This window comes from Medicago sativa, chromosome 3 (genome assembly GCF_051527215.1).
Source record: "Medicago sativa cultivar Bolivia chromosome 3, Bolivia_mono, whole genome shotgun sequence".
Taxonomy (NCBI): Eukaryota; Viridiplantae; Streptophyta; class Magnoliopsida; order Fabales; family Fabaceae; genus Medicago; species Medicago sativa.
The window spans coordinates 102,653,994-102,680,344 of record NC_140751.1 but is presented as its reverse complement, the minus strand read 5'-3'; the positions used below and the strand labels follow the sequence as shown (position 1 = coordinate 102,680,344).

Sequence of the window (26,351 nt, the reverse complement as noted above, 5' to 3'; positions counted from 1 at the left end):
AGTGGTATGGAAAAAAAGTGTCTATCTATATTTTCCCTATTTATTTCGATGAAATCTAGTTGAGAATATAGATAAAAAGTCATTATCATTATTTATTGTAGTAATAAAGAAAAACGAATGCCTTCGAAGTATGAAAAAAAGAAAAATGAATTTACCAACCAAAAATAATTATGAAATGAACACCATGTATTTCCCACGCGTGAGAAACTGAAAACGGATGCCGTATCGCTGAGGCACAGTACACACGCCGTGGCCCACTGACCCCACCCCCAATTCTAGTTCAAATTAGACAAATCCAAAACCCGAATCTAAAATTATCGCAAACCCAAAAGGAAAAAAAAAAATGAATTAAAAAATATAAAAAGAAAAAGTAAAAAAGAAAGAGAAAAAGAGAAAAGAAAGCATTAACCATGGCATGGAAACTGCAACGACGAGAAGAAGAGTAACAATGTTGGTACGTGGTTAGAGAGAGAATCGAACGCCACGATCTCTTCTGAAATTCTCAACATTCTCTCATTTTTCGTTTGAATTTTCACCCTTATTCGTGATGGAAGCGTTGATCGAATTATGCGACCTCATTGCACAAAATCCATCTCAATTCTCCGATAAACTCTCATGGATTTGCGATAAATGTCCACCGCCGGAGTATCTCTCCGCCGGATCGCCTAGGGTTTCGCGTTCTCAGCTCAATGCCGTTACCGCCGTCGCTCGTTTCTTATCTAACTGCGTAGATTCCACCGATCTACGACCTAAATCAGTCGCAATCGAGTTCCTCCGTTCAATTCCGCATTCCTTTACTCACTCCTTTTGGCCTCAACCGTTCAACGCCGATTTCGTTGCATCTTTCTTCAACGATTTCATTGGTTATGTTTCCAAAGCTGCACAATCTTCGTCGGATTTCGCCGACGAGGTTGCTGGATTCACCGGTGAAGTTGTGTTATCCGCGTTTGCGGAACAGGATTCTGTTATTGCTAGGGCTTTTTTGATCGCTGTGTCGCAGAATTTTCTTCCTATTTCGTCTTCGGATGGAAATAAATTGGTTACTTGTTTGATTGAACAATATGCGGCACAGATTGCTGTGGCTGTTCCGAGCACGCCTGGGGAGCAAAATGCCGGAAATTTGGATAATTCTTCTGCTCAGAGCTCGCCTTTGAGTGGAAACCATCAATCTCAGACCAATTATAATGGTAGTCCGACTAGTAATTCGAGTGGCGCGGCTTCTAAGGCTGCTGGTGATGATGCCACTGCTAGCACCGCTTCATCAAGAGGTTCGGTTGTGACTAATGGGGGAAGTCATATATGGAGGAGTAATGCCGATCAATTGGCGCAAAATTTAGGTTTAAATGATGGTGGTCCTGGTGGAGGCTCTTCTGGGCAACAGGTTACTTCCTTTGAGGAAGAGTCTGTGGACTTTTTGGAGAGACAAGAAATTGCTTTTAAAGTGATTGCTCATGTGTTGGAAAAGGTTCATGTTGATCCCGCGCTTTTGGAGCAGGCTAGGTTGATTGGGAAGAAGCAGATTCAATCCATGTCTGCTTTTCTAAAGGTAATCATTTTTTCGTACAATGCCTTCGGTTTGTATTTATTTTCTCTGTTATGATTCGTCATGGTTTACACTGTTGAATGTGGATAATGGAGTGAGGTTAAATTTTAACCTAGTGTCGTTAATTGCGCATTGTTAAAATTCCGCTATGCAACAGTAGCGCCACTATAGCGGCTATTTGATAACATTTTGTACCAAATAGCGTATTGCGGAACAATAGCGGTTTGTCCAAATACAGCTATGCTATAACGGTATAGTGCCACTATAGTGGTTAAAGTTTAGGTTTATTTGAGGAGTGAGACATGTTTTAATGCTTGCAAGTTCTTGCAGATAAGGAAGAGGGATTGGCACGAGCAGGGGTCAAGTCTAAAAGCTAGAATTAATACCAAATTGTCAGTTTATAAAGCTGCAGTTTCTATGAAAATCAAGAGCCTCTCGGCATTGGATTCTGATTCGAGATCCGTCAAGAGATTGGTTTATGAGGCAGTTGCAATATTGATAGATGCAGCCGAGGCGTGCTTGCTATCTGGATGGAGGAAGTTGAGAACATGTGAAGAGCTCTTTGGTTCCTTGCTTCTTGGGGTAGCACAAATTGCTATTGCCCGAGGAGGTCAGCCATTGCGGATTTTGCTCATTCGCCTAAAACCAATTGTTCTCAACGTTTGTGCTCAGGTGCACTTTGGTTACTTTTCAATATCATATCTCCATTAACATTTTGTTTTCAAACTTTCATTCCAATTGACATATAACTTCATGAAGTTTGCTTTGCTTGTTTTTTAAATGCTTTTGAAATGTTACTTAGCAGCCTGAAACATGGAGTAGCAACCAGGGAACCATGTTCGAGAGTGTCACAAAGGCCAGCTGTCAGATTATCGAATCCTGCTGGACTAAGGAGCGAGCCCCGGTAGACACGTACATAATGGGGTTAGCTACAAGCATACGTGAACGGAATGATTATGGGGAACAGGTTTGTGTACTAATTTTTTGTGCATCCACGAGGCAGAAACTGATAATAAATAAAAATATATTTGAGTGTGTCCATGTTGTACTGTATTTTGTTTTTTTGTGTGTGAGTACATATCTATCTATATAACATAACATATATTACGTCTATATATTCATGTATACATTTTTATTTGTTGTCACGTGACTGAAAGGTCACGGGTTCAAGTCTTGGAAACAGCCTCTTGTGTAAAAAACAGGGTAAGGCTGTGTACAATCTACCAAAATGGTGGGATCCCTTACTGGACCCTGCGTATGCGGGAGCTTTAGTGCAACGGGCTGCCATTTTTTTTACATTTCCATATACTTTGTGGACTTCAGTACACATGTGCTTTCTGATACGTGCCTATTTATTCCCCTTAATTTCATCATTTTCATCGGTAATGATATCTATTTATACGGTCAGTAGGTTTTCCTGTTTCTTCAGCATTTTTTCTTGTGCCGAAATAGTTGACATATTTTTTTACTCTAAACATGATATTTTATCGTATATCTATTTATGCGTTAAACATTCACTTACTTTCGAAATCTCGTTTCCCTCAGGACAACCAAGAGAAACCTGCAGTTCCTTTTGTACAGCTAAACGTTATACGCCTGTTTGCTGAACTAAGTGCTGCAGTCAACAAGTCTGAGCTGGTAGATGTGATATTACCTCTTTTTATAGAAAGCTTAGAAGAGGGCGATGCTTCAACTCCTAGTTTATTGAGACTCCGAGTATGGAACTTTGTATTCAATATATTATAAAATTGATCTGAAATTCTTAAATTTATTGTGACTCTGTTTTTATAAATTATCCGTAAGAGTAATTCCTGTACAAGTACACTGTCTAGAGGCATTATGCTTATGCAAGAATAGCTCCAATCTATTAATCCTTTGGCGGCTGTATATGAATCTTATATAGTTTTTATTGCAAACCATACAGCTTCTAGATGCAGTGTCTCGAATGGCCAGTTTAGGTTTTGAGAAATCTTACCGTGAGACAGTGGTTTTGATGACTCGAAGTTACTTGAATAAACTCTCTAGCGTGGGATCAGCTGAAAGCAAAACAGAAGCACCTGAAGCTACAACTGAGAGAGTTGAAGTATGTAGTATCTCAAAATGTCAACAACACATGTTCAATTTGATTAGTTTGGTGTAAATATCAAATGGATTCTCACTAGTTCAATTAAATTCTAGACTCTACCTGCAGGGTTTCTTCTTATTGCCACTGGTCTTACTACTGATAGATTACGTTCAGATTATCGCCATCGATTACTCTCCCTGTGCTCAGATGTTGGTTTAGCTGCCGAGTCTAAAAGTGGAAGGTATACCTATTTTTTACGCTGAGCACATGACACACACACACACATACATATATAATATGCAATGTTTTGCTGAGAATTTTAGTAGGCCTTTATTCAACTTCATTTCCTTGATGGATCATGTTTTCTGAAGATTTCACATCTGATGCTTACTCACTACAGGAGTGGAGCAGATTTTCTGGGTCCTTTGCTCCCTGCAGTTGCTGCAGCTTGTTCTGATTTTGATCCTACTTCAAACGTGGAGCCATCGGTTTTAAAGCTGTTTCGAAACCTTTGGTTCTATGTTGCTCTTTTTGGCCTAGCCCCTCCTGTACAAAAGACTCAGGTGACTACAAAATCAGTTTCCAGTACACTGAACAGTATGGGAAGCATGGGTGCAATTGCCCTTCAAGCTGTAAATGGACCATATATGTGGAATATGGAGTGGTCTTCTGCTGTTAATCAAATTGCACAAGGGACTCCTCCACTAGTAAGTTGATCCCAAAATATACTAGTTATCGGGGAAAGAATTCAATTGGTGTTTATTTGCAACATGTTTTTTTTTTTAATAGAATACATTAGTGCATTTGTTGCTTTGACTTTTGGGTTGTTTTTGTCGTAGGCTTTGTTTGCGAGTTTGGAGGGGAAGGGAGGGGAAGACTTTGGGAAAAAGGAAGGAGCAAGTGGAAAGAATTTAGAGTTTTGGGAGGGGAGGGTTTTGGGGTTTTTAATTTTCTTCATAATACAAAATCCCCCTAATTTGGGGGAATTGGAGTAAAAAATTATATTGGGGGAGGACTTTGGAGGGTTTTAGAGGGTTTATAAGATTTCTTCAAATTCAATCTATGTAATTATAAGCGTTAATTTATCATTCTGTAAAAAAATACTTTTTAAAAAAATTTGAAAGACTTCTGCATTTTCCCCTATATTTCCCACCCCCCATAGCCCTCCCCTCCAAACTCCCAAACAAAGCCTAAAAGTATTTTTATGATTCATCATTACTTGGAAAAACTTCAATACCATTTAGCTATCTATCGGGATCTTTACCACGTTTACTTTTACTATGATTTGAATTTTGAACTGTGTTATTTAAAGCCTCATGCTTATGGATGGTCTTTTTCCTTGTAATACTGATACACAAATAATTGATTTTTTCCCTCCAAGACTTAGAGTAAGAGAAGGGAATCACATGGATTTCGTATGATTGTTAATAAGAATTGATATAGAATGGAGTCATCATTATAAGACAAGGAAAAAAGACAATTATTAATAATCCCAGCTTGTTTGGACTGGCCATTCTCACCTCTAGGAGGGAATAAATATTCCTGAACCAAACACCAGAATGAAATCATCGTTTCATATTTATTTTTTTAATTTCTAACCAACTAAAGAATTATGATTTCTGTGGAATAGATATATGAATGCAATGACTATTTCATGTACCAAATGTGCACTAGGTTGAATGTGTCAGGTCTATGCAAAGCAGTCTAAGAAAATTTATCTACAATGTTATTCCATCTCATTTTTGTTGAATGCTTTAGTTGAGGTGGACTTCTTTTGTTCAGTTCAATGCATGCATACTTATTCTTTTTTAGTAGAGGTGGGCTTCTTTTCTGTTGAATGCTTTAATAAAGGTGGACTTCATAAGGATTTGAACTATATTCGTAATGAAGGTATTGTTTTGAAGTAATGCCTTGATTTTAGAATGCAAATATTGAAATAATAAGTAGATAAGTAGCATTGCCATTTTTCTTCTATATAATAATAACTAAAAGGTTGGATATATTTATTCTGCAACTGCGGATTTGCACCAGGAAGTTTATGATTAAATTTATTAATGTAGCTACTGATGCACATAATACAAATATTTATGTTGCATGATAGTTGCACTATTTTTATTGATTCTGGCATGGTGGCTACAAGGTTTCAAACTAGAGTGCCAGGGACAGTTATGGAAACTGATGACAGTGGTTGTATAATGTTGTGAAATTTAAATCCATTATTATGAAAATAGTTTCTAAACTATTTGAAGATTTTAAATAGGTCTCTGAACTTGCAAAGTTTGTAATTGGGTCCATAAAATCATCAATAATTTGTAATTAGGTTCCTTAACTATTTTTTTTTATCAGGTCAATTTTTTTTGTAATTAAGTCTTTGAATTTAGAGGCCCAATTACAAATTATTTAAAAGTTCAGCATCTAATTACAAATTGTTTGAAAGTTCAGGGACCTAATTGCATATTATTTAAAAGTTCAAGGATCAGATTAATTTTTTTGCCTCCGGGATCTAAGTGCAAATCATTGACTAGTTTATTTATGGACCCAATTATAAACTTTTTTAGTTTATATTTAAAATTCCCCATATAATTGAGAGACCTCCAGAGTTATCAAACTATTAAAAAAAAAAATTAGACATGTGCAAAACATATGACATTGCTTGTTAAAATTTGCCCCTGATAGGATATTTAACATGAGAGGCCAATGGTAAAATCAAAGATCTGTTAAACCCTTAAGTTCTCACCAAATACCATGTCTGCTGGGGACGTTGATTTGTAGGATGGCTTATTATATTATTATTACTTTTAAAATCCTGGGAAGATGTTAAATATGATTGTGGTAGTATGAACTTCATATCAACTGCAGGAACCCCTCCCATTTTAACAGTGAGTTATGAGTGACGTTGTTTTCAGCCTATGATATTATTTTTAACCTGTATAGTTTTGTTGCATTCTATTTTACACAAGTCTCTTTATCCTAAAGAAAAGTTGTCATTCCGATGATTAAAGTAAACTTTAATGCTACAAATTCAGCAACTCCCTTTCACCTCCCTTAATTTGTCCGTTTGCTAGGTATCTGTCTGAACTGAAGTTTTACTTATGTCTCTCTGTTTCTGTCCAGGTTGTTAGCTCAGTGAAATGGCTTGAGGACGAGTTAGAACTAAATGCTCTGCACAACCCAGGCAGTCGCCAAGGCAGTGGCAATGAGAAAGCCGCTCTTGCACAGAGAACTGCTCTTTCTGCCGCTTTAGGTGGGAGAGTTGATGTGGCATCAATGACCACAATCTCAGGTGGATTGCATTTACCATATTCCTTATATTTCTACGAAACTGTCAATACCATCAGTTTGTAGAGGGGCTGCCTCGCCTTGGGAACATATCAGTTTCATCTCTTGTATAACACTTCCTCCCATGTCAAATGCATTGTTGACTGGAAACAATTCACTGTGAAATCAAGATATATTTTGAATGTTTTAACACTTAACACATTTGGACATGTGCTGGAATCTCTTAGACTGACATTTCCCATTCAACTTGTTCATAGCATTGTTCCAATAACAAGCAGTAAGACAAATGATTATTTCTTAGGTGACATGATGGCATGTGTTTTGTGATCAATGTCATATTCTATGGAAGTGTATACTTAGTTTTTTCTGGTTTGTATATGCAAATGTAAACTTTCATGATTGATGTGATTGTTTTTATTATTTAATTAGTAGAATTAATAGAATATTGGTTACACGAAAACTTGTTCATAGCCTTGTGCTGTTGACAAGCAACTAAAATTTCACTCACCCCTTGTTTTCTACATTAAATTCTTATGTCTCTCATGCTTTCGGTTTGGGTTGGAATCCACTGCCTTGCTCCTTCTTAACTCCTGTTAATTTTTACTGCCCCCACTCTATCGTGACTGGCATGGTGATTGTCTTTCTCATTATTTGTTTACAGGGGTGAAGGCTACTTATCTTCTTGCTGTAGCTTTTCTCGAGATCATCCGCTTTAGCAGCAATGGTGGAATCCTAAATGGTGGCACCACTATGGATACTGCTAGAAGTGCTTTTACTTGTGTCTTTGAATATCTTAAGACTCCAAATCTAATGCCAGCTGTCTTTCAGTGCTTAACTGCGATCGTTCACAGGGCTTTTGAAACAGCTGTGTCATGGATGGTAGGTTTTAGTTTCACAATGTTTTCGTCTGAATTCAGTTGTTGCAAAAGCTTTAGCTGATTTGAAACAGGTTCAACTAAATTATCTGTGTTTAACTTGATTATACTTCCTTTATGTATAATCTTAAAGGGTTGTAGGTTTCAAAACAAGGAATATACCAAGTTTTTTTCTTACGATACCATGTTTTCTTAGTAGCATTTTTTATATAAATTTGAGGTATCAACTTGATACTGAAAAATCATGTTTTAACTGAGCATTGTTTACTATTCATCTAAAAGGCTGCATGTAGTAGCATAAAATTCCTATGCATATGCAAAACAATTATATGTTCTCTATTTTCTCATATTGAGAATATTGCTTGTTGTATTCACAATTTATTGTTTATTATGAATAAAGGCAAGGGGCCTGAACCGTTGATTTTATTTATGCATCAAGGAAGTACTACAATTTATTGATTGTTAACTACAAAGCCTTCACAATTTAATCAATCTGTGCAGAAAGTTTGACGAGAAATTGTCATAAAAGTACAATAGTTTTCATTGAAGTAAATTTTCCTTTGAAATTTGTACTTGTTCCGTTATGCTTTTTATTATATTAGCTGTTTTACTTTACACTTTTTTCAAAGTGAGCATCCCTCTTCACTCTAATTTAAGTTTTATATTTTCTTTATTTTTTCCTTTTCTTTTTTGTGAGTGTTTTTCTTAATGTGCATATAATTCATTGTATGCTTGTCATTTTTTTTTTCTAATCCAATACCTAGAACTTTTTTAACAAAAAGTCACTAGTTGTTTGTAAAAATTATTTTTGTTCCATTTACGAGTAAGCTCCTATATTGATCCTCCAAAGCTTTACATTATCACCACATTGGTCTATGACAGAGTTTTTTTATTACATTTATCTTTATGTAGAACTGAAATGATGAAACAAAAGATGAATTTAGTAACTATTTTGTATATTTTAGAAACTAATTTGGTGACAAAAATATTTGGAGGACCAATTTAAGAGTTTATTCTATAAATAATTAGCATCTGTATGATGATATCCACATATCTTTTCGTCCAAAACTGGACTCCCCTCCCCCACTATAATAAAATCAAACTGAATGTTGTTTCATGTTTATGTACATCAACAAATGGCATAGATTCACACCCCTTCAAGTGCTGCAATGGGGTTGTAGTTATCTGACCTACTAGTGCTTTCATTTACGTGTCTGACCGTGTCTATGCCGTTGACTTTTTTAAAGGCTGATCCGTATGTTATTTGTGTCACTCTATATATGCATAACTGATTGGTCTGCCTGCAGGAAGATCGAATATCTGAGATAGGCCAGGAAGCTGAGGGCCGAGACTCAATACTTACAATGCATACCTGTTTCCTAATCAAAAGTCTGTCCCAGAGGGAGGATCATATACGAGATATTGCAGAGAACTTGCTAATTCAACTTAGAGATAAGTTTCCACAGGTAAAAAAAATGTGTATGCACGTGTGTAGTTTTCCCAGTGTCTCCTATATTTTTTCTTTTCTTGGAATTGTCATTTATATTTAAGATTAAAACTATATCTTTGCAGGTTCTATGGGATTCATCCTGCTTAGACTCGTTGCTATTTTCATTTCACGATGACCCTTCTTCCGCTGGCATCAACGATCCTGCTTGGACATCGACAGTCCGTTCATTGTATCAGAGAATTGTTCGGGAATGGATAATTAAATCGCTTTCAAATGCTCCATGCACAAGCCAGGGCCTTCTTCAGGTTTAACTGATTTATTTCATTTATAAAAAAATTTAGTATTTCCTTGCTTTGAAGGGGCTAAAATGTTGTTTCCTATACTTATAAAACTTATAATTTTTACTTGAATATTAAAACACAAATTTCTTTTTTAAGTAAATGTCAAGTGCTGGATGTTGTTCTTTTCCTTTGGGATGGTGAGCATCATTGTCTACACACAAAAAAAAAAAACATATATGATTTGAGCCATAATTTTCTATGTACTTCCAATGATTCTCCTCATTATCCATCCATCACTTTGTGTTCAGTCACTGATGAACACAGAGAAAGCTTGAAAGAGTTTGAAGAAAAGAGAGACAAGAGAGAACAGAGAATCTGTAACTGAATTTTGTATTACTTGATTGTAATAGAATGGTGAAGTTTAGAGTTATTTATAACCCCTAAGCTGATATTACAGCTGTCCTAACTAATTGACAGCGGTTAACAGCTGTGTAATAGTCTGCATAGCAAGACTGGGATACACTTAAGTAACTAATACTAAGTACAATACACTTAAGGAAACATGTCGGAAATGAGGATACTATTATTATATTCTCAACCTCTTGGGAACTTGGTAGTGGAGTAGTTGCAAGACAGATCAAGGAGGATCAAACTAGGCTCTAGATAGCTTATTGAAGTTGTGGGTTTTTGGATAAAAGGAAGAGAGAAATATTATTACAGTGAAATATGGCTGATATTGACTTTTTTACAAAAATGTAAACACTAAACCTTATTTATAGGGATACAACACTCAATCCTGAATATATAGGAAATCAATAGAAAATAATCTTCTATACTATATATATAAAGGGAATACATGGTTTTGGGGTGGCTTGATTCACTTCCAATTATACCCTTAAACTATAAGAATGCTATATTGTTTGTGTCATTCAAAAAGATAAGAATTTATATTATTTTTGCTATATTTTGTGTCATTGAGAAAGATAAGTATAATTTGTTACAATATGAAAGTGCAAAATATCTATACCTATAATTTTTTTTGGTAGAACTATACCTATAACTTCAATCAAAATAATTTTAATCAAAACCAAAATTATATAAACTACCATTCGTAATTTATACACATTAGTGCAATAAAAAAAGCGGACGGACGGACAAGGAGTGCCCGTTTGATTGCTAGTAATAATAATTTTTTTTTTTTTAAGAAAGTAATAATAATAATATTAATAAGTTATAAAATCTAACCTTATCAAATAACAAAATGAAAGTTTTTTTTTTTGAAAGAACAATATGAAAGTTTAGTACTTTAGTTTCTGAGAAAATTTGCATGACCCAATTTAGTCATTGAGAAAAATAAAAAACAACCTAAGATAATAATATTAATAAGTAATATAAAATCTAATCTGAAGAGATAATCTAAGATGATACTAGGAAATAACCTAAGATACTCGAATATAATATAAAGGGTATTGTGAGATATTTTATAATATTCCATTTGATTTTTCTGTAATTGAAAATGTTGCGTTATATTTTTTTATTTTGAAGTCCTCACAGTTCTTTTGGCACATCTGGTTCTTTGTATTTCAAATCAGGATAAACTTTGCAAAGCAAATAATTGGCAAAGAGCACAGACAATTGACGTTGTTTTACTTTTATCTGAGATAAGAATTGGCACTGGGAAAAATGACAACTGGTCAACACAAACAGGAAATATTCCTGCAGTCTTGGCTGCAGCAGCTGCTTCTTCAGGAGCAAACTTAAAAGTGTCGGAATCGTTTAATTTAGAGGTTATCAGTTCTGGTAAGTGCAACCAAGCTGCAGCAACAGTTAAGTGCAACCACGCTGGAGAAATTGCCGGCATGAGAAGATTGTATAACAGCATTGGTGGATTTCAATCCAGTACTACTACACCTACAGGTTTTGGGCTTGGAGCTGGGCTTCAAAGAATTATATCTGGAGCTTTTCCTCCACAGCCACAAGCTGAGGATGATTCATTCAATGGAATGTTGCTTAATAAGTTTGTGCGTTTACTTCAACAGTTTGTCAACATAGCAGAGAAAGGTGGGGAAGTGGTCAGGTCTGAATTTCGTGAAACTTGTTCTCAGGCTACTGTGCTGCTTTTGTCGAATTTGGTAATCACATTTCTCCCTTGTATCTAGTTGGTATTAATTATAACTCTTAGGGAGTCCATATTTGTACCTTTATCTGAGTTATGCTTTTCTTATGGACAAGAGTTCTGGATCTAAATCGAATGTGGAGGGTTTCTCACAACTTCTCCGTCTTCTTTGCTGGTGTCCTGCATATATTTCCACACATGATGCAATGGAAACCGGTGTTTTCATATGGACATGGTTGGTTTCTGCTGCACCTCAGCTTGGAGCTCTTGTCCTTGCTGAGCTTGTTGATGCATGGTTATGGACAATTGATACCAAGCGGGGTCTTTTTGCATCTGAAACAAGGTACTGTGGGCCTGCTGCAAAACTAAGGCCTCACCTGTCCCCCGGGGAGCCTGAATCACAGCCTCAGATTGATCTCGTTGAGCAGATAATTGCTCATCGACTATGGCTTGGATTTCTCATTGATCGTTTTGAGGTTAGAAGTTGCTCACTGTATTTGTTAACTTACACTTTCTTGTCGTGGTCCTGTTTTTCTAAATTGTAATAATTGCTGTTTATTTTATTTTGGCTGTGATCTTAAGTGGGCATATTGTTTTGATATAGAAAATATAGAAAAAACAATTAGAAAGAGAGTTCGGGTAGCACCTATAATGGGATAGAATTACGATTAGAAATGAAAATATTAGAGAGAGAGAGAGAGAGTTGGGGTAGCACCTATAGTAGAAATGGTGGCGGAAAATAGCTTAGGTGGTTTGGGCATGTAGAGAAAAAACCTGTAGATTCTGTTATAAGCAGCGACGGATCCAGAAATTTTGAAAAGTGGGGGCACTTTATATATCACATTTTATTTTATTTTTGGAAGCATAATTATACATCATAATTGTTCTCTACGAATTTTTATATTCCGCAAAGATTGAATGATTTTTTCATTTTCAATATCAATAAAAGTATTTCTCTACACAAGTAACTAAACAGTTATTTAATCATTTATATCTTATGTGACTTCGCATCCGATTCTAGTTAATATTTATAGCAGAAAAAGCTCTCTCACTATTGCAGTATCAAAGATAACTAGTAAATATACTGAGGGCCGGCCCAAGGGTCATGTGGCCCAAGCAAGGGCTTTAGGCCTCAAACTTTTGGCTTGGAGAAAAGCCTCAAAATATTTTCATTTACTTAAATATATAATATGAAAATTTATGAATGAGTGTTTTTCAAGTTGAGTTTAAAGTGTAGGCCTCATATTTTCTATGTCTAAGGTTCAACTCTTGGCTCCAACAAATTTGGATTTTTTTATTTATTTTCATAAAACTTATGTAATTTTTTTGTAAAATGCATCATAATAAAAATAGCTTTAGGCCTCTAAACTTGTTGGACCGGCCCTGTATACCAACTGGTGGGTACACAATATGTTTTCTTGTTTCTACTAGCTTTACTCAAAGATCACCAATCACCTCTAATTTTAAAAATGATCTTGATCGTATGGTGTCATTTGAAAAGAACAAAAAAGGCGTGAACGAATTAGTGAGGGAAAGGAACGAAACAAAAGAGAGTTGTGTGCTATTGTTGCATGTTGTGACTTGTGAGTGCTTTCATTTTTTATTTTTTTTTGAAGGATTCATGTTTTGGTTGTTGATTTGATTTTAAAAAGATTTTTTAATGTTTGGAAACAAGAAAAGGTTATGTCACGTATGATAAGTGTGGGCCAAGAGAGAAAAGTTGTGTGATGGGTGTAGGCCATGTGTGTGGTCAACTATCACCATAATACACTACTAAACAAAAATTCTTAGAACTTTATGCAGGCACAAGCCCACACATTGTTCAACATGTATCCGTCCCTGGTTATAAGGAGAGTAGATGCAATGGAGGATAGTCAGATCACGAGAGGCAGAGGAAGACCTAGAAAAACTATAAAAGAAACTATTAGAAAAGACTTGGAGATTAATGAGTTAGACCAAAATATGGTTTATGATAGAACACTATGACATAATTTGATCCATTTAGCCGACCAAACTTAGTGGGATAAGGCTTGGTTGTTGTTGTATTGTTTTAATATTCCTACTGCGTCATTTTTTTTTTTATAATCCACGACCGCCTTGTAAATCTAATTATGTTTGGTTTGACTTCTTGGGCAAATTGTTTAGTTTCAGAAACCTAAAATTTACCTAGAGTAACCACCAAATAATATTTTCTGGTGTTCTGGATGATTGGTCAATTGCTGATGCATGTTTTTAACATTCAATATCTTAATACTCATCACAGTTAACACTGCGAACATGGATTGAAGTGCTTGAAGAGGGCATTTCGTTGTTCCTTACCACCTCTATTTTGTTAAAACATTGAATCTAGTTTCAACTACAAAATTGCATCTTTCTATTCCCTGTATTACTACTTATCTTGTCCCTGTAGGCGGTTCGACACCAAAGTGTGGAGCAACTCTTGCTTCTCGGTAGGATGTTGCAGGGGACGACAAAGCTTCCATGGAATTTTTCACATCATCCTGCAGCCACTGGCACTTTTTTCACTCTCATGCTTCTAGGGCTCAAGTACTGCTCCTGCCAGTTTCAGGGTCATCTACAAAAATTTCAAATGGGGCTTCAGCTGCTGGAAGATCGGATCTATCGGTGAACATCTTATAATTTTTTTCTTTGGCATTCTCTGAGCATTTTTTCGTATATTTTATTTTTCTTTACCCATCTAAGTGTATTGTTGGGCTGTTGGCAATCTCTTTGTTAAATATTATTCATTGAGCATTTTGTTCTTCTCTTCTATATGAAGTACGCGTTTTGCAAAGCACGTTCTGTATTCCCAAAAGATTATAACGTGTATTCCTTGTTCAACGTCTCTTCTTGCATGGTTTCAATTCCCTTACCGTGGTGATGTGAAAGGTGTTTTTGGAAACCATGCAACTTTGGCCTGCTTCACTTTTAGATGGTCAATTTTTGTCTGCGTGCCAATATGCTTTTGGGGGCTTAGATGGGATGAGTTGGAACTTGTGAAATCATGTAGACTAACTCAGGCTCTGAACCTGCCACGTGAATCTTTTATGCCAAATATTTTCATCTTCTCATTATGTTCTCCTTGACTTAACAATGCCGTCAAAATTATTTCCTTCATATCTTTAAAATCTGATCAATACATAATTTTAAAAATGTGTGCTTTTACTTATTGCCATTTCAAGCTGAATGTTTTGCCCTTTGTATAGAAGATATTTCAGGAAATGACCGAGGTGATCAAAGTAAACAATGTTTCTTTTGTATTTATTTTTTATTTTCTTCTCAACAAGAACATAGCCTTTTGTATTTATTCTTTATTTTCTTGGTTCTTAAAATATTCACAGCATGTATCTTTACTTTCACATTGGCAGTTCTGCTAGAGCAAGTAGTTTCTTGCAAAGATAACTAACTGACCTTGATTCACCATGTTTGCCTTTCTTTGGACTAATTGAAATTGTTTGGTGCATTTGCAGGGCCGCATTGGGTTGGTTTGCTTATGAGCCTGAATGGTATGACACAAACTATACAAATTTTACTCAATGTGAGGCTCAGTCTGTTTCTCTATTTGTTCATTACCTTTCAAATGTGAAAGGAGATGCTGTTCAATTTGGTTCAAAAGGAAATGGACAAGAAAATGGGAACCCTTTAGCTGATGTGGTAATATTTCTATGTCTAGCACTGAATCCGCTTACACTGGGCTTTTTAGCATTAATTTTTTTAGTTTGAATTTTAAAAGCACGTCCTTTTTGCTTAATTTTTCGTGAAACCTTGGAAATGATTTGTGCAATTATCCTAATATCTACATATGCATAGAATGATCTCTTTCATCCTGTTTGGGGTCAAATGGAGAACTATGCTGTTGGCAGAGAAAAACGGAGGCAGCTACTTTTAATGCTATGTCAACATGAAGCTGATAGGCTTGAGGTCTGGGCACAGCCCACTAACACAAAGTATATATCTCTTTTTGACGACTGGAATTTCATTATATATTTTCTTTTCTTCCTGTCCTGATCTTTCAAATACCTGGTATCTGTGTATTTTTCAGGGAAGGTAGTTCTAGACCCAAGATTAGTTCAGATAAATGGGTAGAACATACCAGGACTGCCTTCGCGGTAGACCCAAAGATTGCTTTATCAGTGGCCTCTAGGTTCCCAACCAATACATTTGTGAAGACTGAAGTAACTCAGCTTGTTCAGGTATTTTTTTGTCATTAAGATTGTGAACTGGCCTAGTCAGTTGAGTGTCTGCATTATGGAAATTGATCTAGCATTTTTGAAGTCAAAATTTTAATGTTTTGAGCAAGAATTACTCCCTATGTTCTTTTGATGCTGAAGGAGTCTTTAAGCAATATAATTTGGTTGAGGGTTTAATTGGTATTACCCTTGGATGCTTTGCAGTGTAAACAGTATCTGCTGCTATTGGTTTATGGTTTTGATACAGAAAATTAAATTGTGTGGCGACTAAGATTTAAAGAACAAATGTTTTATTCTGTCTTGTGCCTACCAAAGAAATCAGGTCTCAGTCCTGAGAAAAAGAAAAGGAAATCATACTAGTAGTTATGGAGAGCCAGTCTGATTGTATCACCCAACTGCAAATAAAGCAATTTATTTGCTGTATTCAAAATCTGACCAATTTGTTTGACAGTGGTCATTGTTAGGAGGGTTAAATATGTTTTTAGTCAGTCACTCTTAAGTATTTTGTTTTCAATTTTAGTCCCTGCTTTTTTACTAAAGTTCACATTTCGTGTTCCGAACGACTTTTTTTTTATGACATATCGTTGATAAGACTATATAATATCATTAGTTTAATGATTAACTATTTAATCTTAAATTTAACAATTATTTTTTAAACATCACATTTATTAAAATCAAAACTACCCGTTACAAGAAGAGAAGGGTGATTAAATACAGCAGAGACAAAAACAAAGGCGAGCTGGGCACATAACCACACCACAGCCGCAAGGAACAAAACCAATAACAGGGGGCTCCAATTACTGGACCCTTAACAATTTAATTTTTAATTTGAAGTTATAGATAAATTAATAAAGATTAAAGATTAAATAGTTAGATAAATTAATGACATTCTTTTCAATTATATGTAAAAAAAAAAGTCGTTTGAAACATGAAATGTGATCTTTTGTAAAAAAGCAGAGAGTAAAATTGAAAACAGAATATTTAGCGGGACCAGAAATCGAAGAATTTTTTCTTGAGGGATTAAAACAAAAATTTGGTATATTTAGAGGGACTAAAAACATATTTAACCCTTTTTAGGAATACGAAAATTACTTTTAAAAAATTAAAAGATGCCTAGCTCCTTACTGTCAAAAGTAGTGCTCTATTCTGGAAAATAGAACAGCAATACTGAACTGAGAAAGTTGCAGAAAATAAAATGGGTATGGAGTTCTGCAGATGCACAGAACCTATAAAATAACCCATTCCCACTTCCTCGTAATACTTACTTTAGTAATAGTAGTATGCCAACATTAATTCGGTGAAAAGTCTAAGTGCATGTTTGAATTAATGTTTGCAAAAGCAAGGCAAGTTTGAATCAATTTCATTTTGCAAACTTAAGTTTGGTTAAAATTAAATTTAATAAAACATGACAATATGCGTAACAATAATTGCTACAATACAAAAAAAAACTGTCTGTGGCAGCAAATAGAAATTTACAGAACATGACAAAATGGGAATGAGACATTTGATTTCTCTAAATGGAAAACGGAGAAAGCAAAAGTACCGATTATGTTACTTCTGGGTAAACGTGCCTTTGAAGCTAAATTACAATTCATAGTCATTAATTTTTGTTATGTCAGATAATTCTGTTTTATATTTTCCTCAAGAGTATATTTTATTGTGAATGTGCAGTGTAGCTATTGTGTGTGTGTCCACGTGTGTGTTCATTCATCTTAGAAAATATGACGTAATAGATTCACTTCGCAGGCACATATAGTGGATGTACGCAATATACCGGAAGCATTGCCTTACTTCATCACCCCAAAGGCTGTTGATGATAATTCAGTGCTATTACAACAATTGCCTCATTGGGCTCCGTGTTCTATTACACAAGCTCTAGAGTTCCTTAGTCCTGCATACAAGGGCCATCCACGGGTCATGGCATACGTTCTAAGGGTTTTGGAATCCTATCCTCCTGAACGTGTGACTTTTTTCATGCCACAGTTGGTGCAGACATTGCGACACGATGAAGGGGTTAGATATCTGCTGAAACTTAAATTCATGGTTTATTCCCATAGTTTGGGTTTCCTCCTACTGTTTGTCACATAAAACCTAATTGTATGCTTTTGTTTCGTTGACTATTCAACATCTACAGCATAAATAAGCCTTGTGCCAAGTCTTTTAGACAATACACAAGATTTTAAAAGATAACGGTGACTAACAAAATTATATAGATAAAATTAAGGGTGGGAAGATGTTTTCACCGTCTTGAGTCTCACTATGCAGTATTGTGGTTTTCTTTTTGAGTTATTTGTCCTGTTCCCTGAACTTTCAGAATATTTTCACACCGTGATGCAATTCGTTTCGACAAATTGAAAACCCCGTTTTGACTGAAACGTCTTATCATTTTGATTTTATTTTTTTTATCCTTTACCGAATTTAATTCTATGAAGTGATTTAAAAGTTGACAGAACATCGCACCAATATTATGATATTTTTTATTGTGAAGATTCCATGTGAAAGAGAAATGAAACATAGCTGAATCTGATAATTATTTCATTGATTTATTTAGTTTTGTACATTGAACTGTATTTATAGAGCCGTTGTCTGAACCACCTTACCACTGAATTATTGTAAGCTAGTTATTCTCTAGTTATGACAATAACTAACTTACCTAACCTGCAACTGTGTAATAGACTCGTCTAACTACCTCACTTTTAACATTTATTGTATATTTCAGTGTTTTCATTTGATAACCAGATGCATATATATATTTTTGCAGAGATTGGTGGAAGGTTATTTGCTTAGAGCTGCCCAAAGAAGTGACATATTTGCCCATATTCTTATCTGGCATCTGCAGGTATAAACTGTGTTATTAGTTATTAATGTTTATGCATGAAAGTGATTGTATTCATTTATTATGTTGTGCAAACTATTCTTTTTATAACTGTATTTGCTTTACCGGCAGATTATGATCCATTGTGTGGAATTTATTTATTCATTAGAAATTTTGTTTTTTATTGAATAAGTTGTTAAAGCACTGAGTTTCTTTTGGACAGGGTGAGACTGTACCCGAGGAAGGGAAAGATCCAAATAGTGTGAAGGTATGCTAACATCAAGTTTTATTATTATTATTTTTTTTTTTTGTAAAAAAGAGTTTCTTTATATCTTATTGCTATTATATACCAACAAAAACATCATGATTTAAAACTAAAATCTATTTTGAAGTGCTAGGGTTCATGCTTGTTGTGTAACTAAACATTTTTTAGAATGTAGAATATAACACACACACACACACACATATATATATATATTGAACATCAGGCCATCACTGTCTGAAATCTCTCTCCGAAAGGCTTAAATTCCGAGTTTCAATAATTCTATCAATGTGTTAAAAGTTCAAGTAGATTCTGTGTCCTCATCAGTAAATCCACCGTCGCCGGTGACGTTTATGCCCTCACCACCTCCCCTCAGTCTTGTATCATCTTCCTAGGCGAGCAAGAACTCTTTCTGTCATTTCCGAAAAGCTTGATTCAGACAACTATCTGCTATGGTGTCAACAGGTTGAACCTGTTATCAAAGCGCACAAGCTATACCATTTTCTCGTTAATCCGTCGATCCCTACCAAATTCAACCCTCTTGAAGATGCGAATGCAAATCACGTTTCTCCTGAATATGATTCCTGGGAACAAGAAGACAAGATTCTACTGGCTTGGTTTCAGTCTACAAATGTCGTGAAATATGCTCACACGTGTAATTGGAGCTGGTGGAAAGTGAGGCAGAAGAAAAAGTTGTTTGAGTAATAGAATGGAATAATTCCTTACAGGGAAATCAATTTTCATTGAACGTCTTTGGAGATGAATAGCTTGCCACTAGGAGATATTCATTTGTACCCCTATGTGAAGTAGAACAACCCAAAAGATATACATTCATGATATCTAAATCCAGTTTATGTGGATCATACGATCTCAGTTTATGCTATAGTTAGTAAGTCTTGACTTAGCTATTGGGTAGTTAGAAGGCATAATCAACATAACCTGTAATAGTGCAATTCAGTTTTAGATAATGGTTTTTGAGAACAGAAATTTTCTCAGATTCTCTTTCCTCTAATCCATTTTCTTAGTTTCCATCATTTTCTCAACGATGCTTGGTTTATGTCACAGTATTGACTTCATGACATGTCTGTTGCTCCAGATTCCTTTGGCTAATACATCTTTCTAGTCTTGCTTAAATCTTCAGATCTGGCTTTCAATCTGTAGCACTCCCTTGTGAAAATATAACTAAATATAACTAAATATAACTCTCTTTCAAATCATACTTACTATAGTTTGTCCTTTTATTTCAGAATGGTTCATTTTTAGAACTGCTGCCAGCTGTAAGGCAACATATAATTGACGGTTTTAGTCCAAAGGCACTCGATATATTTAATAGAGAGTTTGATTTCTTCGACAAAGTTACATCTATTTCCGGTGTATTATATCCACTCCCTAAAGAAGAACGCCGAGCTGGTATCAAAAGGTACTGGGCAGATGTCTGAAGGGATACTTTTTATTGTTAATAATTCTCAAGTTAAATTTTCAAATTATTATTCATTGGACCTAATGTTATTTTTTTTACTATATGTGATAGGGAGTTGGAAAAAATTGAACTGGATGGTGAAGACCTTTATCTACCAACAGCTCCTAGTAAACTTGTTAGGGGTATTCAAGTAGATAGTGGCATTCCCCTACAATCAGCCGCAAAAGTCCCAATCATGATAACATTTAACGTAGTTGACCGAGATGGGGACAAAAATGATATAAAGCCACAAGCTTGCATTTTCAAGGTAGTCTCATTTCAAGCATTGACATTTACAATTACTGTCATCTTATCATACACTTGTAAAACGTTGCACTATGACTCTAGGGACATGATAACTTATCTCTCGTTGATACATTCTCACTTAGTATGGCTCATGTATACTCTAGTTACACATTGTAAAGTATTAATTTTGTTTTTGGTGAGTGAGTAGATGGCTTGAGATAGCTTCTCTTGATAGAAGCGGTCAGATTCAAGGACGCCCGGACACTTTAAAATAGCTGTGTCGTGGCGAACACTTCACAAACTCTTTTCGCCTACTTTTGCAATTTTTTTACTTTTGGTTTTTGAACTTTTTTATCAAATGAAAATACCTAAATAGTTAGATAAATATAACTCTTTTCTTCCATATAATGACTCTTTAATTTTAAAAATATTGATCCGTTCATTCATTTGATAAAGATTTTTTTTTTTTTTAATATTAATTACATACTAATTTTATGTGTCGTGTTACAGCTGTGCTGTTGCAGTAGCTTAGTATTTATTTAATTTGACGGTATCTTATATTTATTTAAAATTTTCCTTTTCCACACTTCCATGTCATGCATGACTTGTGCTTTCTAACCCATACTTTAGTTGCATATATAAACATGACTTGTGCTTTCTAGCCCATAGTTCAGTTACATATATATAAACATATCTGAATGACTCGTGTCAAACAAAGCCAGTTTATAAATTAGCTCTTAAAAATGGAGTATATCAGTAATTATTGTTGGTCTTTATATGAAAAAAATTGACTAATCAGTAGCTGCGTATTATAATTTTTCCAATTTGTCTATAGATAAACCAATTTTTTTGCAACTCTTAATTATTTTCTTGCTTCTTGTCAGTTGTGCTTAGCTTGTACTCCCCCGGTCCTTTTTATAAGAGACATATGGGTCAACAAAAGTTTTCATTTCGAAACTTTTGTTGATCCATGTCTCTTATAAAAGGACCAGATGGAGTATTTTTTTCTTTCGTTCTTTGGTTGAATGAGTTCTCTTACACTCCAGGTTGGAGACGACTGTAGACAAGATGTTCTTGCCCTTCAAGTAATAGCACTTCTTAGAGATATATTTGAAGCCATTGGATTAAATCTTTATTTATTTCCTTATGGTGTTCTCCCTACTGGTCCAGAGAGAGGTATAATAGAGGTAAGTTTTTTTTTCCTAATCCTAACACGCTGAAGCATCATGATAATTCTGTGAGATCGGGTATTTGTAACAATAAAATTTTCATTTCACATTTTCAAGTTTCAATCTTGCATCTTCCAGTTACGAATATAGTTCAATACCTTGTTTTGATGAATAATTTAAGAGATTCAATTGTCAGTTATTAATCTTAATCTTGAAGTTCCTTTTTGGGTTTATGAAATAACAAATAGCGTCCAATCAGTATATTTGGGAATGATTTCAGTGATAATTATTTTTTATGTCATACGTAGGATATTTATTTTTTTCTTTTGTACATTTGCCAGGTTGTGCCTAATACACGTAGTAGAAGTCAGATGGGAGAAACAACTGATGGGGGGTTGTTTGAAATATTTCAGCAAGACTATGGACCTGTCGGGTCTTCCAGTTTTGAGGCTGCACGCCAGAACTTCATCATTAGCAGTGCAGGTTATGCTGTTGCTAGTCTCTTGCTTCAACCAAAGGATCGGCACAATGGGAACCTTCTATTTGATAAGTAAAGATATTTATATTTCTTCATTAATTTGTCAGCAATTCTTATTATAATCGCCAGTGGATTTAATTTAAGTTTAGCTTTATATGTATCTGAAACATCCTATATGCTAATTGATTGATCCCCTGGTTCAATTTATTTGTGATCTTCAGTTCTCTTCCCTCTCTGTTTTCTTCTCCTACTGCAACTCTGCAAGTATATGAAGTACTGATCCAAGAAATCTATGACTAATATTATATATGCTGTTGCAGTGTTGGGAGGCTTGTTCATATTGACTTCGGTTTCATTCTAGAAACTTCTCCAGGTGGGAATATGCGTTTTGAAAGTGCACATTTTAAGCTGAGCCACGAGATGACACAATTACTAGATCCATCTGGTGCCATGAAGAGTGATACATGGAACCAATTTTTAAGGTAGTAATGGCATTTCTAGCTTGATCACAAATAAGTCCCCCCCTCCTCTTTAATCATTTCCCCTTTATTTTTGGAGAGAATTTCCCTTTTTTTCTTCTCTCTTTTATATATTGAAAATTAACCGTTCTTTCAATGTTTGCTGCATGTCTAGATTATGTGTGAAAGGATACCTCGCTGCCCGTCGACATATGGAAGGGATCATCACAACTGTGTCATTGATGCTAGATAGTGGGTTACCTTGCTTCAGCAGGGGTGATCCCATTGGTAATCTTCGGAAGAGATTTCATCCGGAGATGAGTGAGCGTGAGGCGGCTAATTTCATGACCCACGTATGTAAAGATGCTTATAATAAGTGGACAACTGCTGGTTATGACTTGATACAGTATCTGCAGCAAGGCATTGAAAAGTGAGAGATAATATAGAACTGACCTATAACGTGTACATGTTTGCTTGTAGTATTACATTCATTGTTGTTTTATATTTTGATTTTTTTTCTCGAGGAATTTACTCCATTATAGTATTGAGGAGGGAATAGTAGTTCTGTTTTTTTCATTTTGCGTGTCCCTCTTGATGTAAAAATACAGTTGTGTAAATCTTATTGAATAGTAAATACAATTCATTGCGGTGATGAGATACTATCCTTTCCTTAGCTTAACTTTTTTCAGTTGTGTTTTTTCGTTTCTAGAGATTTACAAAAAAAATTGAAATGGAAAAATTAATCCAATCCAATCCATCTACTATTTTTTATTTTTTGGTATACCGTTTATTATTACTATTACTATTAGTATATGTTTATTATTAGGCTTAATTAATCCTTTGGTCCCTTAACTTATTTTTGGATTTCAATTTGGTCCCCTAACTATAAACTGTCTCAAATTGTTCCCTTAAATCTTACACCGTTTACTATTATGGTCCTCTCCGTTAGTTTTTTTGTAAAAACTGTTAACATTTGCCACATGTCAGTTTTGATTGGTGATCAAAGGTTGGATTTGAAAGGCACACATGACATACTGTGGACTCACATCATATGATCATTCTTATTATTATTATTATTATTATTATTATTATTATTTCCAGAACCATCATCATCATCTTCATCGTTTTTCTTCTTCTTCTCCCTCACCCTGCCAATCTTCTTCCCCCTCCCTGCCAATCTTCTTCATATGCATCTTAATTCATCTTCATCTTCATTTTAAAAAAAAAAACCCAGAAAATTACAAAATTAAAACTCTCATTCATCTTTTTTCTTAATTTCCACCAACTCCTCTCCCAAAATCTCCCCCCAAATTCCCAACCCATAAACTCTAACTGCCCCCAATTCCAAAACTCCCTTCGTTACACTTACGCTCACCACATTCTCTCCTTTCACTTAACCCCCTCCATCACCCCCGACTCCGCCGCCGTCGCCGATTCCATCAGAAGCTGTGTCGCCACCGAAGTTCTGTTGGATTCAATTACGGTTTCTAGAGCTTGTAGTATGGTTTATAAGCTTTGTGAATTAGGGGTTTTGTTTAAGAGGGTTGTTGGGTTTATTGAGATGAGTTTGGGTAGGTTTCCGGCGGAGGATGTGGGGACGGTTGGGCAAGCTTTTTGTGTTGCATTGCAGGAAGAGTTGAGTGATTATTATAAGTTGTTGGTTGTGCTTGAGGTTCAGAGTTCGAATCTCATTCCATTGTTGTCTAAGATGAAAGTTAGAAGCAAGGGATTGATGAAGATTATGATATTGAGGTTGTTGTTGTTGTTGAAGAAAATATTGTTGTTGTTGATGAAATTGTTGTTGTTAAAATTGAGATTGGGTGTTTGTAGTTGTTGAAAAGGTTGTTATTGTTGTTGATGATGAAGAAGAGAAATTGTTTGTTTGTTTCTGGATTTATGTGTTTCTGGATTTTTTGTTATTGGGGGTGGCTGGAAGTAGGTGGTGGTGGTGTGAGAGAAGAAGAAGAAAAACGATGAAGATGATGATGATGGTTCTGGAAATAATAATAATAATAATAATAATAATAATAATAAAAAAAATAATCATATGATGTGAGTCCACAATATGTCATGTGTGCCTTTCAAATCCAACCTTTGATCACCAATCAAAACTGACATGTGGCAAATGTTAACAGTTTTTACAAAAAAAACTAACGGAGAGGACCATAATAGTAAACGATGTAAGATTTAAGGGACCAATTTGAGACAGTTTAAAGTTAGGGGACCAAATTGAAATCCGAAAATAAGTTAAGGGACCAAAGGATTAATTAAGCCTTATTATTACTATCACTATCACTATATGTTTATTATTACTATTACTATATACTACTACATATGTCCTAAATTATGTCATTTTAACAATTTCAATACAAATTAAAGAATGTAATTAATGTTGTATGGAGAAGATAAATCATGTATACAACAACAACAACCAAGCCTTGTCCCACTAAGTGGGGTCGGCTACATGGATCAAATGACGCCATGGTGTTCTATCAAAAACCATATTTGGATCCAACTCATTGACCTCTAAATCTTTTCTAATGGTTTCTCTAATGGTTTTCTTAGGTCTTCCTCTACCTCTTTTAACCTGACTCTCTTCCATTTGATCCACTCTTCTTACAACGGCATCTACGGGTCTTCTCTCTACATGTCCAAACCATCTAAGCCTATTTTCTACCAACTTTTCTACTATAGGTGGTACCCTAACTTTCTCTCTAATGGTGTCATTCCTAATCCTATCCTGTCTAGTCTTACCACTCATCCAACGCAACATCCTCATCTCCGCTACGCTTACTTTACTTTCGTGTTGACTCTTAACCGCCCAACACTCCGTACCATACAACATTGCCGGTCTGACTGCTGTCCGATAGAACTTTCCTTTCAGCTTAAGTGGTACTTTCTTATCGCACAAAACACCTGAGGCTCTTCTCTATTTCAACCACCCAGCTTGAATACGATGATGTACATCAGCTTCTATTTCTCCGTCATTTTGTACTATGGGAAGGATAAATCAAAAGAATCGGAAAATGATAGAGTAATAAATAATAAAGCAAAAAAAGGAATAATGTGTTGTAAGACAACATATAATTTAGACAAACAAATTTTGCTAAAATGACTTTTAAATTGAGACGGAATGAGTATGCATTATTTATTTATTTTTAAAAAAAGTAAAACACTACACTGAGGAACTCCACCAAAGCACAAAATTAATTCTCACAAAATTTAAACAGTGGTATAGTTTATGATAAAGAGACAAGTCGAGGTTTTTTGTTTTTGACGCAAGAGACAAGTGAGTTAAAACGTAAACTATAAAGCAATAAACTGTATTTTTTGGGTCAAAGCAATATAATATACTCTCTATTGAGAATTGATATTTGTATAATTACTTTGTGATAATTATCCTTCTCATGCTTATGTTATGTTCTTTTGGAAGGAATGTTATGTTCTTATTCACTATATCTTCCTTTTTTTTTTTTTATATTGTTTTTGACCAATGAAAAGAAAAATGAAATTGTCACAAAAACTTGTCTCAAATAGTTGTTCAAATATAATTACTCTTGTCTATATAGTTGTTCAAATATAATTACTCTTGTCTATTATCGAAGATTTTGATAATGACAAGCTCCAATACCAAAGCAACGTTCAACTATTATCAAAGACGTTAT

The 26,351-nt window shown here is 35.0% G+C and overlaps 1 protein-coding gene across 2 annotated transcripts; it reads left to right on the top strand.

The window, feature by feature from the left end:
- The first annotated feature begins 387 nt into the window (after positions 1-387).
- Positions 388-23,348, top strand: LOC146943135 (Phosphatidylinositol 3- and 4-kinase family protein). 2 transcript variants are annotated; one of them, XM_085757248.1, is made up of 26 exons: positions 388-1,546; positions 1,874-2,215; positions 2,349-2,510; positions 3,089-3,259; positions 3,468-3,626; positions 3,722-3,849; positions 4,009-4,315; positions 6,723-6,891; positions 7,549-7,766; positions 9,070-9,228; positions 9,335-9,517; positions 11,086-11,625; positions 11,726-12,085; positions 14,020-14,234; positions 15,080-15,263; positions 15,420-15,556; positions 15,652-15,802; positions 17,546-17,812; positions 18,561-18,638; positions 18,838-18,882; positions 20,124-20,296; positions 20,408-20,603; positions 21,628-21,768; positions 22,092-22,300; positions 22,549-22,710; positions 22,862-23,348. In XM_085757248.1, the coding sequence occupies exons 1-26, from the start codon at positions 548-550 to the stop codon at positions 23,118-23,120; spliced, it is 6,114 nt and encodes a 2,037-aa protein (XP_085613374.1). In that variant the 5' UTR covers positions 388-547; the 3' UTR covers positions 23,121-23,348. The 2 variants fall into 2 exon arrangements, with proteins under 2 accessions (XP_085613374.1, XP_085613373.1); XM_085757247.1 differs by having other exon boundaries at positions 2,346-2,510.
- Positions 23,349-26,351: the final 3,003 nt, after the last annotated feature.